The sequence below is a fragment of the Vombatus ursinus genome, unplaced genomic scaffold, assembly GCF_900497805.2.
Source record: "Vombatus ursinus unplaced genomic scaffold, bare-nosed wombat genome assembly UNPS02000577.1, whole genome shotgun sequence".
Lineage (NCBI taxonomy): Eukaryota > Metazoa > Chordata > Mammalia > Diprotodontia > Vombatidae > Vombatus > Vombatus ursinus.
In genome coordinates, this window is record NW_020940355.1 from 2,687,309 (window position 1) to 2,701,296 (window position 13,988).

The following is a 13,988-nucleotide window of genomic DNA, read 5'->3' on the forward strand; positions in this document are numbered from 1 at the left end:
TCCCCAAGGATCATAGAGGATAAAATGGCAGAGGATAGGAAAGCATAAGTGAGTTGCAATCAGCATCTCGATGGAAGCTATACCTATATCAGTAAGATCAGAGTGATTGAAGGACAGGAGAAAAATAATCCACAAAAGCTGATGATCTAATCACCTTGAAACTTTTTACTTTGAAAAGACAATTGTTAAAGATGATTAAGGACAACTCTAAAGAGAATTAATAAGGAAAACAGGTAAAATGAGTTTTTCTTATGCCTCTTAATCTCCATGTTCTTTGGCTCTTCTCTACTTATTTTTCTATAAACCCAACCCAAACCATCTGTCTCCTAGACTGTTGCACAGATTCAGATGACATTCTTTAACTAACTTATAAAGTATAAAAAACAAAGTTGCATCAAATCAAGAAATGGGTTCATTTAAGAAAATTATGGGGAGAGGATCCATACTAAAAGGGAATATTTTGGGATCAATGGTTTAAATTCCTAAAATAGATTGGGGAACTTGCTAATATTGGAACCATTAAGCAAACCAAGAAAAATTAATTACTTCCTCCCATGTTACAAAGAAAAAACAGAAAAAAAAAAATCCTTGATGTCTGTAAATAAAGGTAGACTGCAAAAATAGTGAAAATAACCCTGGATTTGGCACCAGAAGACCTAGATTTGAATCCCAACTCTGCTACTCATTTTCTTCTATCACCTTGGGTAATTCAATCAATCAATGACCTAGAATTTATTAAGAATTTAACGTGTGCTAGACACCAAAGTAGGTATTAGGATTACAAAAACAAAAGTATAACTGGCCCTGCCCTGATGGAGTTTATATTTTGTAAGGAGAAAAAATATGTGCCTGTTTCGGAATAAAACCCCAAACAGGGTCATGAAGAGTATGACATGACTGAAACAACAAAACACATAAATACAAAATACAATACAAATCAATACAAAGTCATTTGGGATGCGGGAAAACACTGGAAGCTTGAGGAATCAGGAAAGATTTTATACAGAAGATGGAGTTTGAACTGTCTTGATGGAAGTTAAGGGTTCTAAGACAAAGAGGTGGGGAGGGAATACATTTCAGCCACAGGGGATGGCTTGTGCAAAGTCAGGGAGACCAGAGATGCAGTGCAATTTGGTTGGACTATAGAATGTATGAAGGGGAGTAATGTGTAATGTAGATAGGAAGATAGGTTGGGGCCAGGTTATAAAGAGCTTTAAACACCAAACAGAGAAATATGTGTTCAATCCTAGAGGCCATGGTTCCAGTGCACTATTTATTGAGCAGGAAAGTGACATGATCAAACTTTTGCATTAGGAAAATCACTTTGGCAGCCATATGGAAAATAGATCGAAGTAAGGAGATCCGAGGAAAGGAGACCAATTAGCAGGCTATTGTAGTAGTCCAGGGGGCAGAGTCAGATATGACTGAAGAGATGGAACAACTATATTTATGACACTCTATAAGCTATGGCATTGAACTTAGCAGTCAAAGCTGTCTGTGTAAAATATTCTTTCTTAGGCATCTTTGATATGATATATCCAAGTTCTATATCCTTCTTCTTCCTATTCTAAAGAATGAGAGTGAATGGGTCATTCCTAACCTGTGGTAGACCCCACCTCTCCCTCCTCTCCACTAACCCAGTGGCCCTTCTATGAATAAAATAATAAATCCTTAATCTCTCATCTGTTCCTCCATTCCATTTATCCATTAATAGTCTCCTAAATGAAATGATTGTAATGAATAAGAACTAAGTATTTAATGACCTACTTCATTTCAAATAACCTGCTGTAAGCCCATGTGATGGGCACAGAGGATCAGCTATGTCCTTCAATGTCTCTATGTCCATAAGCCTTTGCAACAGGCTATGAGGAATGAGGTAATTAAAAATAAAGAATAAGGTTATTATCTGCTTGGCAATCAATCTAACTATTTCTATAGATAGTTCCTAGGCTACGGCCACCCTATAGCAACTACCTGACTAATTGCTCTGGTATGGACTTGGTGATCATAATTGTAATGAAGGCTAACTTCACAGAGAAGCTCACTTTTTAATTGTTTCAGAGTGAACAGAATGAAGCTTAGTTGCATCTGGGCTTTTGGCTAGCCTGCTATCAGAGGGAATGATTTATAGGGTGTGTACATCCAAAAGCTGGGTCAAGAAGAAATAAGTGGATCCGAGCTATCTGCTTTTGTCTGGAACTGTGCCATTAGGAGAGTTGTGCTATGTGACAAACGAATATACACCTCCCTGTATCTCCTCTTTCCTAAGAACTTAAGAATGAGAAGATCTCCTAAAGAACTGGCAATGTATTTTTAAAAGATAAAGATACTGTGATTTCTGCAGAAATCTACAGTAGAAATTACCTGGAAAAACCCAAGTTGTGTTTATTCAATGGTGGCCAATTGATTTATCTGGCTCCAAAGAACCACGTATTCTCTGTGTAAATTTATTAGCCTGCTTCCTTGTTGCTTCATCATGCCATGTTTCTTGTTAACAGGATATTGAAATATCTAATGGAAAAGACTTACTTTATTCAAAATGCAACAATTTTTTCTAAACATTTTGTAACTGTTCACGTCACCCACTTTCTGCCTTAATTTGTTCTGTCCTTATTTTTAAATCTTTTTTCCCCTTAATCAAACATTGCCTCTCATTTGATATTGTGAGGAAATTAACTAAGAGTATTATTTAAAATAATAAGCATTAGAACTTAGATATAGCCTAATCAAGCACCCTCATTTTACAGATGAGGAAATGGATGCTTTTAGAAGTGAAATGACTTGGCATTTCTACCTCTACAACATTCCACAAATCTGTTTCCTCTCTATTCAAACAACCAATAGACTAGTTCAAACCTTTTTCAAATCTAGCCTGGGCTACTGCTTTGTTGTTCAGTCATTTTCAGGCTCATCTGACTTTTCGTGATCCCATTTGATTTTTTCTTGGCCAAGACACTGAAGCAGTTTGTCATTTCCTTTTCCAGCTCATTTTAGAGATGAGGAAACTGAGGCAAACAGGGTTAAGTGACTTAGCCAGGTTCACAAAGCTATTAAGTGTCTGAGGCCAGATTTGAATTCAGGAAGATGAGTGTTACTGACTTCAGGCATTATTTACTGCTCCACTTAGCTGCCTATTAAATACAGTAGGCACTAAAAAATACTTGGGAAATAAAATGTATCAAAGTAATATTTGAATAGTTTTTTTTTCTTTCCTCTGTCCTCTGTTATTCTCTCTTCGACTCATGGTAGCATTCCCTTTTTCCATATTTGTGACTGATCAGTGTCATAATATAGCAACCAAAATAACTCCTTTGATGTAAAGCAGGAGAGCCATAGATAGGGAGAAGGGTACGCTACCTGTATCAGGCCACATATGCAATATTATTCTCAGATTTCGGTGCTCCGTTTTAAGAAGGATGTTGAACAGTTGGAGTGCATCCATAGAAGGGCAATGAGGATAGTTAAGAGCCTCAAAATTAAGTTATTTGAGGATCTCTTGCTGTAACCGGGGGTTGTTTCACTTGGAAATGAAAGAAATTTAGGGTGAATATGACAGCTGCTCTCAAGTATTTGAAAGGCCATCATCTAGAGGAAGCATTACATTTATTCTGTTTGGTGTGAAGAAGAAATTTCAGGGTAGATGTATAGAAAACTTCCTCATAATTACAGCAGAGGGTCTGTGAACTTTAAAATAGTTTTGATTACTGTATATTAACATAATTGGTTTCCTTTGTAATTATATGTAGTTTATTTTAGGCATTTAAAAACATTTTGAGGAGTTCCTAGATCTTACCAAACTGCCAAAAAGGGCCCATGATGCACACAAAAGGTTAAGAATCCCTGAATTAGAAGTGTTCAGAAGCTCAATGGGTTGCCCTATGAGGTAGCGTATTCTCTCTCCCTGAAGGCCTTCAAGTAAAAATTGGGTGACTACTTTTTAGGTATATTTCAGAGAAGTACCTTATAGATAGAAGTATGGGCTAGAATAGTTGGCCTTCCAATGCTACAATTCTATGAATGTGTGAATACAACTCATATTCAAAATATATGATATGACCATTGTTTAGATGCCATGTTTTCTTTCTTTTTTCATCAATTGACATGTTCATTGCTTTCCTGCCTTTTCTATTCAATCCTACATGATCTTCCTAGGCTTATTTTCAGTCTTCTTCTTTCACTTTCCTCTTTTCTTTTTCTCCTTCTCTGACTTCTCATTTTCTGCCTGGTCTACTTACATGTCCTATCTACTTTCATGTGTTTTCTATCTTTTTTTTTTAATTTATTGATTTGACTTTATTTTCTCATTCATGGTACATCTTGTTTTAGTTTTCCCAGCTTCCACCCAAAGGTATCTGAATTTGGAATCTTCATGTATGGATTCATTCTCTTTGACTCAATTTTGGTAGGAAGGAGAAAACCCTTCAGTAGAACCTAAGCTTCTGACAAAGTCATCTAAGAGGGAATAAGAAAGGACATTACATCCAGGAAATGTTCAAGAAAATGAGGGTAGGTAGTTACATAAATGATCTCTATATTTATTCTGACCTATCCTAACCGCCAGATTTCACAATTTTCCTGATTCTTCTCATTTCCCATCTACGCTCCTAGTCCAAGACAGCACACTGAAATTAATTAATCAAAATCCTTCCTAGAATGTCAATTTCTGACCAATATGTCTTCCTGAATATGAATAGGAAATAAAATACCATTTGATGTTTATAATTATGTGTGTAATCTCAATGACGGGAGCGGATGACCAGGTAAGGGTTGGGTATAACTTGATTAACATATTCAGCGTGAGTTTCTGAGGCCTTATAAATCACTATCTGTGGAACAGGAAAATATAGGACCACCAACTCCTTCTGGTGAAACAAGGTACAAGCTACAATCACCACCATGTACACCAAAAGGTCATTGTTGAAAGGTAGGTGCAACTCCTTAAAAATATCCCAATTATTGACTTCTTTGGCTTTTCTTAACATCTCTGTCTCTTTTATATCAGAGTTGATGAGGGTCCTCAGGATGATAGCCTAGATACATGTTGCCCACTCTCTCTTCACTCGGTAGTCATAGTATGAATCTATATAATTGTGCAAAATAGGCCCTTACTAAAAAATTGCTTTAGTTTGAACCACAGTACAGTGTGGAAAAATTACTGTATTTGGAATCAATGAATATGACTTCAAATCATGGTTCTACCTCTTCATATGACCTAGGTAGCTTTTAACCAATCTGAGCCCTAGTTCTCTCATCTGTACAATGAGGGAGTCAAACTGGACAACCTATAAGGACCCTCACTGATCTAGATTTATAATATTATGGTCTTCTATTCCATGGCTCCTAAGTGGTAAGAACTGAACTTCTAGCTCCCCAACATCTGTGATGTTATAGATATTGGCCACAGTAAATTGGAGCTGCTGAAGTTTTCTGTTTCACCCACTTCTTCTGTACTCATGTAGACATAACCATGAGTTGAACAATAAAGCACAAATTTCCTTTGCACAACTGTCTCAATTTCACTCAAATCATTTGTCACCTTGAACAGCAAGTAACTACTGAAGTCATTCCTGGTTTCCTAGATAATTAGTAAGAAAAGAAAAATTGGTAAAATTAGCCCAAATCTATTTTTACTTGCATTATGATAGCTATTCTTTGATAGAGGAATTTTCTCTATTAGGCATTCATTATACCAATAAAATCATAGTAAAAAAAAAAACAGCTAAATAAGGGAAACCGTGATGAAGTCAAGGGATAAAGGCCTTTGAGTCAGTAAGATCTGGCCTTCACTAAGATGTGGATTCAAATCCTGCCTTTGACACTTATTAGCTGCATGCATGATCATTGGCAAGTTATTTAACCTCACACTACCCCAGGCAATTTTCTAAGACTATGTTATAGATAAATTGCCAATATGCATACATAGAGGGTGTTTCCCATGCCAGGAGTTCCCTATCCCAGTCAAATCAAAGGTCTGGGTCACCCTCCCCTCAAAACAAATAAACAGATGCCAGCTAAAAGTTAACATATTAATGTATAAGTGAAAGTATAAAAGTTAGAAATAATGAATTAACTGTACATTTCCTGGGTTCCAAATTTCCACTGTCTCTGTAATATATGTTATATGTGCTATATTACTGGGAACTTGTTTTTCTTTGTATATAATATATGTAGATACTTAATTATTATCTCAGAAGTTTCAAGTTTTTGAAAAATAAAAACTCTTATTCTGCACTAAAATATCTCAATATTTTAAGTTAGAGGGTTTCTTCTTAATGGGATATGCATACTGTAGAATTTTCCAAATACAAACCTTTAGTGTTTATCTAATTTTCTCTGGGACATTTTCCACCATCTATATTATGTTTCCTGGAAACTTTTGCTTCAGATAAAAATATTGGTTTATCAGATGGTATGGATAAGTTTCACTAAAATTATGAAACAATATTGTTTTAACAGTTTATCTAAAGGGATACAACAATCCCTGTTAACATGTCACAATACTCATATCCCATATATTCTTGCGTATTTTTGTCACTCATTCGTTCCTTCCCATCTTCCCCTGAAGCACAATGCCCTCTTTGGTGGTTATTTAGGAAGTAAAATAGTTCAATGGGAACTAAAAGAATGGATTTACTCAGTTTTTCAGAATTTCTGGCATATTCTATAAGCTAAAATTTTGCCTTCTACAAGTAATACCAGTGACCTTTCTAAAAATCCCTTACCCACTAGAATCTCTCATACATTTCATGCAACCCAGCTCTAACTTCTTGTAACTACGTTTTAGGGCCATGTCTATATCAGGCAGGGGGATTAGACCCCAGTGAGTTGTAGCTGATACTAACAAAAAAAACAAATAAATTATGTAATGATTATTCCTCTTGGTTTTTATGATAAAATAAGCAGGTTGGTTGTCCCAATTCCTCTTTATGTCACGAAACTTAACTGTTGCAAGTATTGAACAACACAGGGTTAAATTTGCAAATAGCTACATAGCACAGCTGCTGGAAATTTTCTGCAGGAATTCCCAGGACATTAAACTATCTTCAGAGAATGACCTGGACACCCTGCCTCAAAACTAATTTAAGCTCCAAATGTTTGCAAAGAATAGAAGCACTCTCGGGAGCAATACAAAAATGCAGGGAGTGACCTACTTCTCAAACTGTATATATGTGCAAATATAATTATAGATCTAAATTTACACAGAGAAAGGTGTTGGCTTTCCCCCCAGCTATTACAGTGCCAAATGATAAAGCAGAGCACATTGGTAAGAGATAACACTCCATATGACTCCATTACTTTCAATAACGTTTTCTGGATAGATCATTCTAAACATGTCCATTTTCACCCATGCAGGATCATTACTGCTATTGCTGCTCATGTCAAGCGTCCTCTTGTCAAGGAGCGTGGAATCTCTGCCCATCTGTCCCAGTGGAGCTGTCAACTGCCAGGTGTCCCTTAGCGACCTTTTTGACCGTGCAGTCATGCTCTCTCACTACATCCACTCTCTTTCCTCAGAAATGTTCAATGAATTTGTAAGTATCTGTTCCATCCCAGAATGACCCCTCATCTGAACTCTGGGACAACTGAACTTTAAAACACCAAACAAAAACCTCACAAGTCAAAAGTAGTCAATGGGAAACATCCATGGCTAACGCTAAGAACAGAGCCACTGGAAAGAATAAGGCTGTTTTGAAGTTATGCCAGCCACCTGTTAATGTTTACTCATTAAATGGATTTCCTCCTACCACTTACCTCCTCTAGTCCCATCAGTTATATCTCATGGATCCCCACACCTGCTTTTATGAAACTCTGGATATCCCCTAATCATTCTAAATTAGTGATTTTTTTTCTGGAGAGATTTAATAAATTAAACACAAACTTTATTTAATTCACTTTTTATGTGCCACAGAGTACTTTCATAGCCAGGAGGAGGGAGGAAAGGATGTCAGGAAGTCAAAAAACAATGGGACATAAGAAATCCCAAAACATTGAGAATCACAGTTCTAAAAAAAGTTTTCTAATTACAGTAATAGGGTTAGCTAGGGTTATTAATAGTAGAGATAGGGAAGAGAATTCTGTTCTCTTTCTGATTGAGCACTTTTTAAAAGTCCTATGTTATCACTTGTAGGCAAGCTAAATACCATCTCCCATTTTATGGTTTCGTTGAATTCAGTGATATCTGAATGAAAATCTGATTCAATATTTACTGTATGAATATCCATGGTTCTACTGCTTTTCTTCCACCTTCTGGTTTTTTGGGTTTTTTGTACTATCCCTTTGCTCTTCCAAGTCTTAAAGTTTCATATTTTTGTGAAGATTTTGTAAAAGTGAATTTATCTTTGGAAATACTTTCACTATATCTTGTTTTTTTTCCATCTTTATGATTACTCAGGTTTTGAAAATCATTTGCTAAAAAGGTTTTTCCATCTGCTTCTGTCCTTTACCTATTATTTCATAATCATCAACTGTAATAAAACTTTATTCAGAAGTCATATACTAAGAAGCCATTAATTCCTGCATCCTGACAGCAATACTTAGATTTGGTATTTGGGTGAGGAAAAATGAAAATATGGAGATAATTGGAAAATAAGTTGGAAAAGACACTATCTACGTTATTTTTAGCTTAAATTTCTTCATTTTATTCTAAAAATAATTGCCAATCTATCATAGCTCCTAGCCTGCTAATCATTTCATTTGGTACATTAATAACCAAAATTAATCAGTTTGTTTGGACACCTCTAGGATGAACGGTATGCCCAGGGCAGGGGATTCATAACCAAGGCTATCAATAGCTGCCATACTTCTTCTCTTTCTACTCCTGAAGACAAAGAGCAAGCTCAGCAGATCCACGTGAGTCCTATTTCCAATTCATTAACAGGGACAATAGGGAGGAGCACAACTGATGATCATAGATTTGAAGCCAGCAGGGAGCTCACTAATCATCTCATACAACTCCCTCATAATATAGATGCTCCAAGGGTGACTTGTCCAAAGTCAAATGGGTACAGAGAGGCCAAGCCAAGGCTTGAACTCAAATTTTATTATTCCAAATCCAGGGTAATTTTCACTGCATTGTGCTTACTCACATAATTGTAAATAGTTCTTTATATGTATGCATTATGGTACATGGTATTTCAAACTATAGGATCATAGATATTAAACTGGAAAGGTCTTCAGAGACCTTCTATTTATGACATTCATGTTTACAGAGGGGAAATTTTATCAGAAAATGATTGAGTATTATAGCCATCTCCACTAAAGTCTTATACCAGTGCTTCCTTGTTGTATGAAAGTAACTTTGGGTTCTTGCAATCAAACTCTCCAACCTGACTAGAAGGGTCTCCTAGGCAACAAGATGGGGCAGAGGATCGGTCTAGAGTTAGAAAGACTTGAATTCGTATTTGGCCTCAGACCCTAGCTGTGTGACCCTAGACAAGTCATTTAACCACTGTCTACCTAAGTTTCTTCAACTAAGTTTCTTCAGTGAGGGTGATAATAACACCTACTTCCCAGGATTGAGTATCAAAAGAATAATATATTTGTAAAACTCTTAGCACAGTACCTGGTACAAAGGAGATGCTTAATAAATGCTTATTTCCTTTCTTCTTTCATTCCCTCCTCCACAAAAAAAGAGAGCATGGTTTTGATTGCTTATCTTGTCTCTTTTAACTAAAAAGTCCTTTCTCCCCCTCTCCTTCAATCTAAACCTTACATTTGCCCTGAATTATTAAGGAACTCAAGTTATGCTCAGTCTCCAAAAGCACAGGCAAATCCACCGGACCCCAAATGATTCAGTCACTGAACAGAGGAGACACAAACAAAAGTACAGTCCCACCCTCTTGTCTTTTTAAATAGAAATTCAAAGTGAGGAAGGTGTACTTTTTACTCCAGGACCTTCTACTTTAAATAAAAAAAAATAATAAAATATTTTATTATAATTATCAAAATCAAAAGTATGCTATAATTTTATATTACTTATTTGTTATATTATACACTATATATCATTAGAATTTTATATAATTTAATTTTAATATTATAATAATCAATTATATAATAATTGTATTATCATAATTTATTATTATTATTATAACAATAACTGACATTCATATAATGCCTACTATGTGCCAACAGCACTATGGGCTTTACAATTATCATCTCATTTGATCCTGGGAGGTAGTTTTCTGTTACATAGAATAATTATTTCCTTGTCATCATGAAGCTCTCTTTTTTCCATTTTCCCAAATTTTAAAATTATCTCCATACACAATAAACCATTTGGAGTTCTCAAGGCAGCTGCGTGCGACAGTGGAAATATTGCTATATTGGGAGACAGAGGATCTGATTTCAAATCTTAGTTTAGCTCCCTACTGCCTGTGTGACCTTAGACAAGTCACATATCTCTGGGCTTCAGCTCCCTCAAATGTAAAATGAAGGGTTAGGACTAAATAACCTTGAAGGCTCCTTTCAGCCCTAAATCTATGCTCCTAAGATTAGATTGAGAAAAGGTCATGCTTCTCCCATAGGGCCAGTTTTAATGGTCTCCTCTTGATGTCACTACACAGCATGAAGACCTCCTGAATTTAGTGCTCAGAGTCCTGCGCTCCTGGAATGAGCCCCTGTACCACCTGGTCACTGAAGTGCGGAGTATGCAGGAAGCCCCTGACACCATCCTCTTGAAAGCCATGGAGATTGAGGAGCAAAACAAACGACTTCTAGAAGGCATGGAGAAGATAGTGGGTCAGGTGAGAGGAACCCTTATTTCTTCCTTATTTCCTTCCTTTTCCCATTAATGAAAATAAAAGGCAGAATGGTGTGAGGGAACTGGGGATAGGTGTGGAAAACAAGAATGCCCTTCCTCTTGTCCAGGAAGAATGCTTCTACCCACCTTTTTCTATTATCTTAGCCGTTAGAAAAGTAGGAGGCTGGAGAAAGCCAGCAGCCTGGCCATCAGAGCTCTTTGTCATAGCTTTGCTCTCAGCTCACTGCACCATTTAAACAAGTCATTCAACAGTGGCCAGAACTCCTCTGTAAGCAACTTCTACACTGCTTGGAGACCTACATGTAGAGAGAAGTCCACCAGGATATGGAGGGATGGGTACTGGTGGGTTGGAAAGGGAGGCCTTTTACAAGGTTTAGCTTGAGGCACTAACATAAGGGTTTTTTTTTTTTTTTGGTTTGTTTTTTTTTGTTTTTTTTTTGGAGAGGCAATTGGAGTTAAGTGACTTGTCCAGAGTCACACAGCTAGTAAATGTTATGTGTTTGAGGCCGGATTTAAAGTCAGTTCCTTCCTTAGCTTTGTCCATCTTTCATTTGTCTGGAATCCTAACAAGACGGGGAGTATTTACCTGGTGGAAGCACCCCCTCCCTCCCTCAACCCTAACATGTACATTGAGCTCACGACCCCTTCCTAATTCCTAAGATTCAAGGACTTTGTTGTCAATACTTACCTGTCCCTCCAGCCCAATCCAGGATTCTCAAGGATTGGGGAAAATATTGGGAAAAAACTTGGGAAAAGGTTGAGGATCTCTAGCCTAGAAGTCTTCTCATTTACCTTCTCAATCTTGAATATTTCAACAGGTCTTATTAATCATTATTACTAGATGGTTAAAATTTAATGTTTATTGTTATTAGCAATAACATAACAATAACTTATATTTTCATTGCATTTTTAGGCTATGCCAATGAGGGAAGCAGAACAGTTAATCTGTGGGCCAGAAAGGCAGAATCTGCTACTAGTAGAACTAATGAACGCACCAATTTCCTTTCTCTTCTGAGACTGCTTATAGATGGCATATCTTAGCAGGGAGAGTCAGAAACTCTGGATGAACATAGAATTATAGAAAGTGCATGATATTGCAGGAGAAAATTGCCTGAAGAGGGTGAGAGAAACACAGAGAGAATGACCAGATGGCAACGGAGAAAAAATGAAACAGGGAGAGAGCAAGGCAGCCTTTGAGGTTCTGTTCTTCCTGGGTGATGATCTCTTTGGGACTCTGTTTTCCCACCATCTCTTTGGGACTCTGTTTTCCCCTGCATTACACATGTCCTGTGTGCCTGGTTGTACCTCAAGTAGCCAGAAGTCTGGGACTCAGTAAACACTGAACAGTTGGTCAATCACAATTCTATTGTCACAAAAACAACAAAAACCCTATCACCAACAATACCTTGGCCCTTCCGTATTGTCTCAAATGTAACTGTGTCAAAGGTCAAGGTCCTTGACATTTCAGTTTACAAAGTGATTCTATATATATTCTCTTAAGACAATTGGGCCAGGTAGCACTCACCATCATTATCCTCACTTGACAGATGGGAAGACTAAAACAGAGGATAGTAGAAGCTTAACAAATGCTTGTTGAAAGACAATGATTTTCTCTAAGATTGTACATTAAGGGAACAGCAGAGGTACTCTGTTTAAATCAAAGTCCTCTTTTTCCAGTGACAGTGCTCTTATTATCATAGCATGTAGTTTCTTCAACACTTTAAAACTTGCAGGACACTCATCTCATCACCTTCACATGTGAACTGTGCTATACAAAGAATAACTAGAACAGGATTTAAACATCAACAAGATAAAAGTTAAGAAATCGGACAAAAGACCAAGGACCAAGCATTGCATATTCCAGGGAAGTAGGAGCCACCCAAATAGAGTAAGAGTGAAGAGCTCTTTCAGACCTCTCATGGAAATACCAAAGTCTATATTTAATAGCAACACATATTTTTGAGCCCTCACCTATATTCCACCCGTCTCCTCCTATACAAATAAACTTCATTTCCAAGCATGCAAAGGCCAGGCCAGTCAAATATGCAAATAAAAAAAGAGAGGAAATCATTGAGTAAGATATTTCGCTCCAGGTGCCTAGTGATAGTAGAACCATTTAGTAATAATAATGGACGAGTCATCGATTTAAATAGAGTCTTAGGAGTCATGTGGGCCAGCCATCTTATTTTATAGCCAAGGAAACTGAGGCCTAGAGAGGTTAAATGACTTTCCCAAGGTCACACAGTAGTAAATAACAGAGCTGGAGCTTAAACCCAGGTACTGTGATTCCAGTTTCTCTCAATTATAGTGCACAACCTCCAATGTTAGACCAACAGTCCATAAGGACACCTTAATATATTTAGCCTAAAGGATTCTCTACGCTTAGATCTTTTCTCTGTATTTTGCTGATTAGTCTATCAAGGGAAATAAGGAGAAACCAAAAAAAATTAACAAATCTTCCTGTTGCCTTTTGTGATTCAGGTTCATCCAGGTGACAGAGAAAATGAGGTCTACTCTGCCTGGTCAGGACTTCCATCCCTACAGATGGCTGATGAGGACACTCGTCTCTTTGCATTTTATAATTTGCTACACTGTCTACGCAGAGACTCACACAAGATTGACAACTACCTGAAGCTCCTGAAATGTAGGCTCATTCATGACAGTAACTGCTAAGCCAACCCCAAAACAGTTTCACTGCCCTTACTGATTCCTCCCTTGCAGAGACCTTTCTAGCTTTCTTGCTTCATAATATATGTTTTTTTTCTGAAATGGTTCTCATATATATATATATATATATATATATATATGTATGTATGTATGTATGTATAAAGACGTTCCTAGAGAATTCTAATTGGCTACTTCATCTTAAAGATACATGAAGCCAATTTGCCCAAATTCATTGAATGGCAAATCAGAGGTAAAACTGCCATTACTCTCTAATGATTCATGCTAGCTGTATCATTAAAGGATTGAGAACCACACTTTGCATATTGCACAAATAAACTATTGTCAAAGAAAACAAGTGTAAAGTGTTGCAAATATTTCGGGGTCATATCTTGCCTGATCATTCTGTTTGGAGGTAAATCATAAGATCATAGATTGAGAGCTAGAACAGACTTCAGAGGGCAAGTCACCTTAGTTCCTCCTTTTATAAATAAGGAAACTGGGGGAGGTTAAATTACTTGTTCAAGGTCACCTACGTAGTAAGCAGCAGATTTGGGACTCAAAC

General features: G+C 36.9%; 1 protein-coding gene across 1 annotated transcript; it reads left to right on the forward strand.

The window, feature by feature from the left end:
* The first annotated feature begins 4,896 nt into the window (after positions 1–4,896).
* PRL (prolactin) lies at positions 4,897–13,432 on the forward strand. The gene is made up of 5 exons (XM_027845212.1): positions 4,897–4,924; positions 7,354–7,532; positions 8,743–8,850; positions 10,563–10,742; positions 13,241–13,432. Exons 1-5 carry the CDS (start codon positions 4,897–4,899, stop codon positions 13,430–13,432), a joined length of 687 nt encoding a protein of 228 aa, XP_027701013.1.
* Positions 13,433–13,988: the final 556 nt, after the last annotated feature.

Excerpts from the sequence above, each read along its gene's own strand:
- PRL (XM_027845212.1), top strand. The coding sequence starts at position 4,897 with ATGTACACCAAAAGGTCATTGTTGAAAG. Across the intron at positions 7,533-8,742 it reads CAGAAATGTTCAATGAATTT|GATGAACGGTATGCCCAGGG; the intron begins GTAAGTATCTGT and ends GGACACCTCTAG. Across the intron at positions 8,851-10,562 it reads AGCAAGCTCAGCAGATCCAC|CATGAAGACCTCCTGAATTT; the intron begins GTGAGTCCTATT and ends GTCACTACACAG.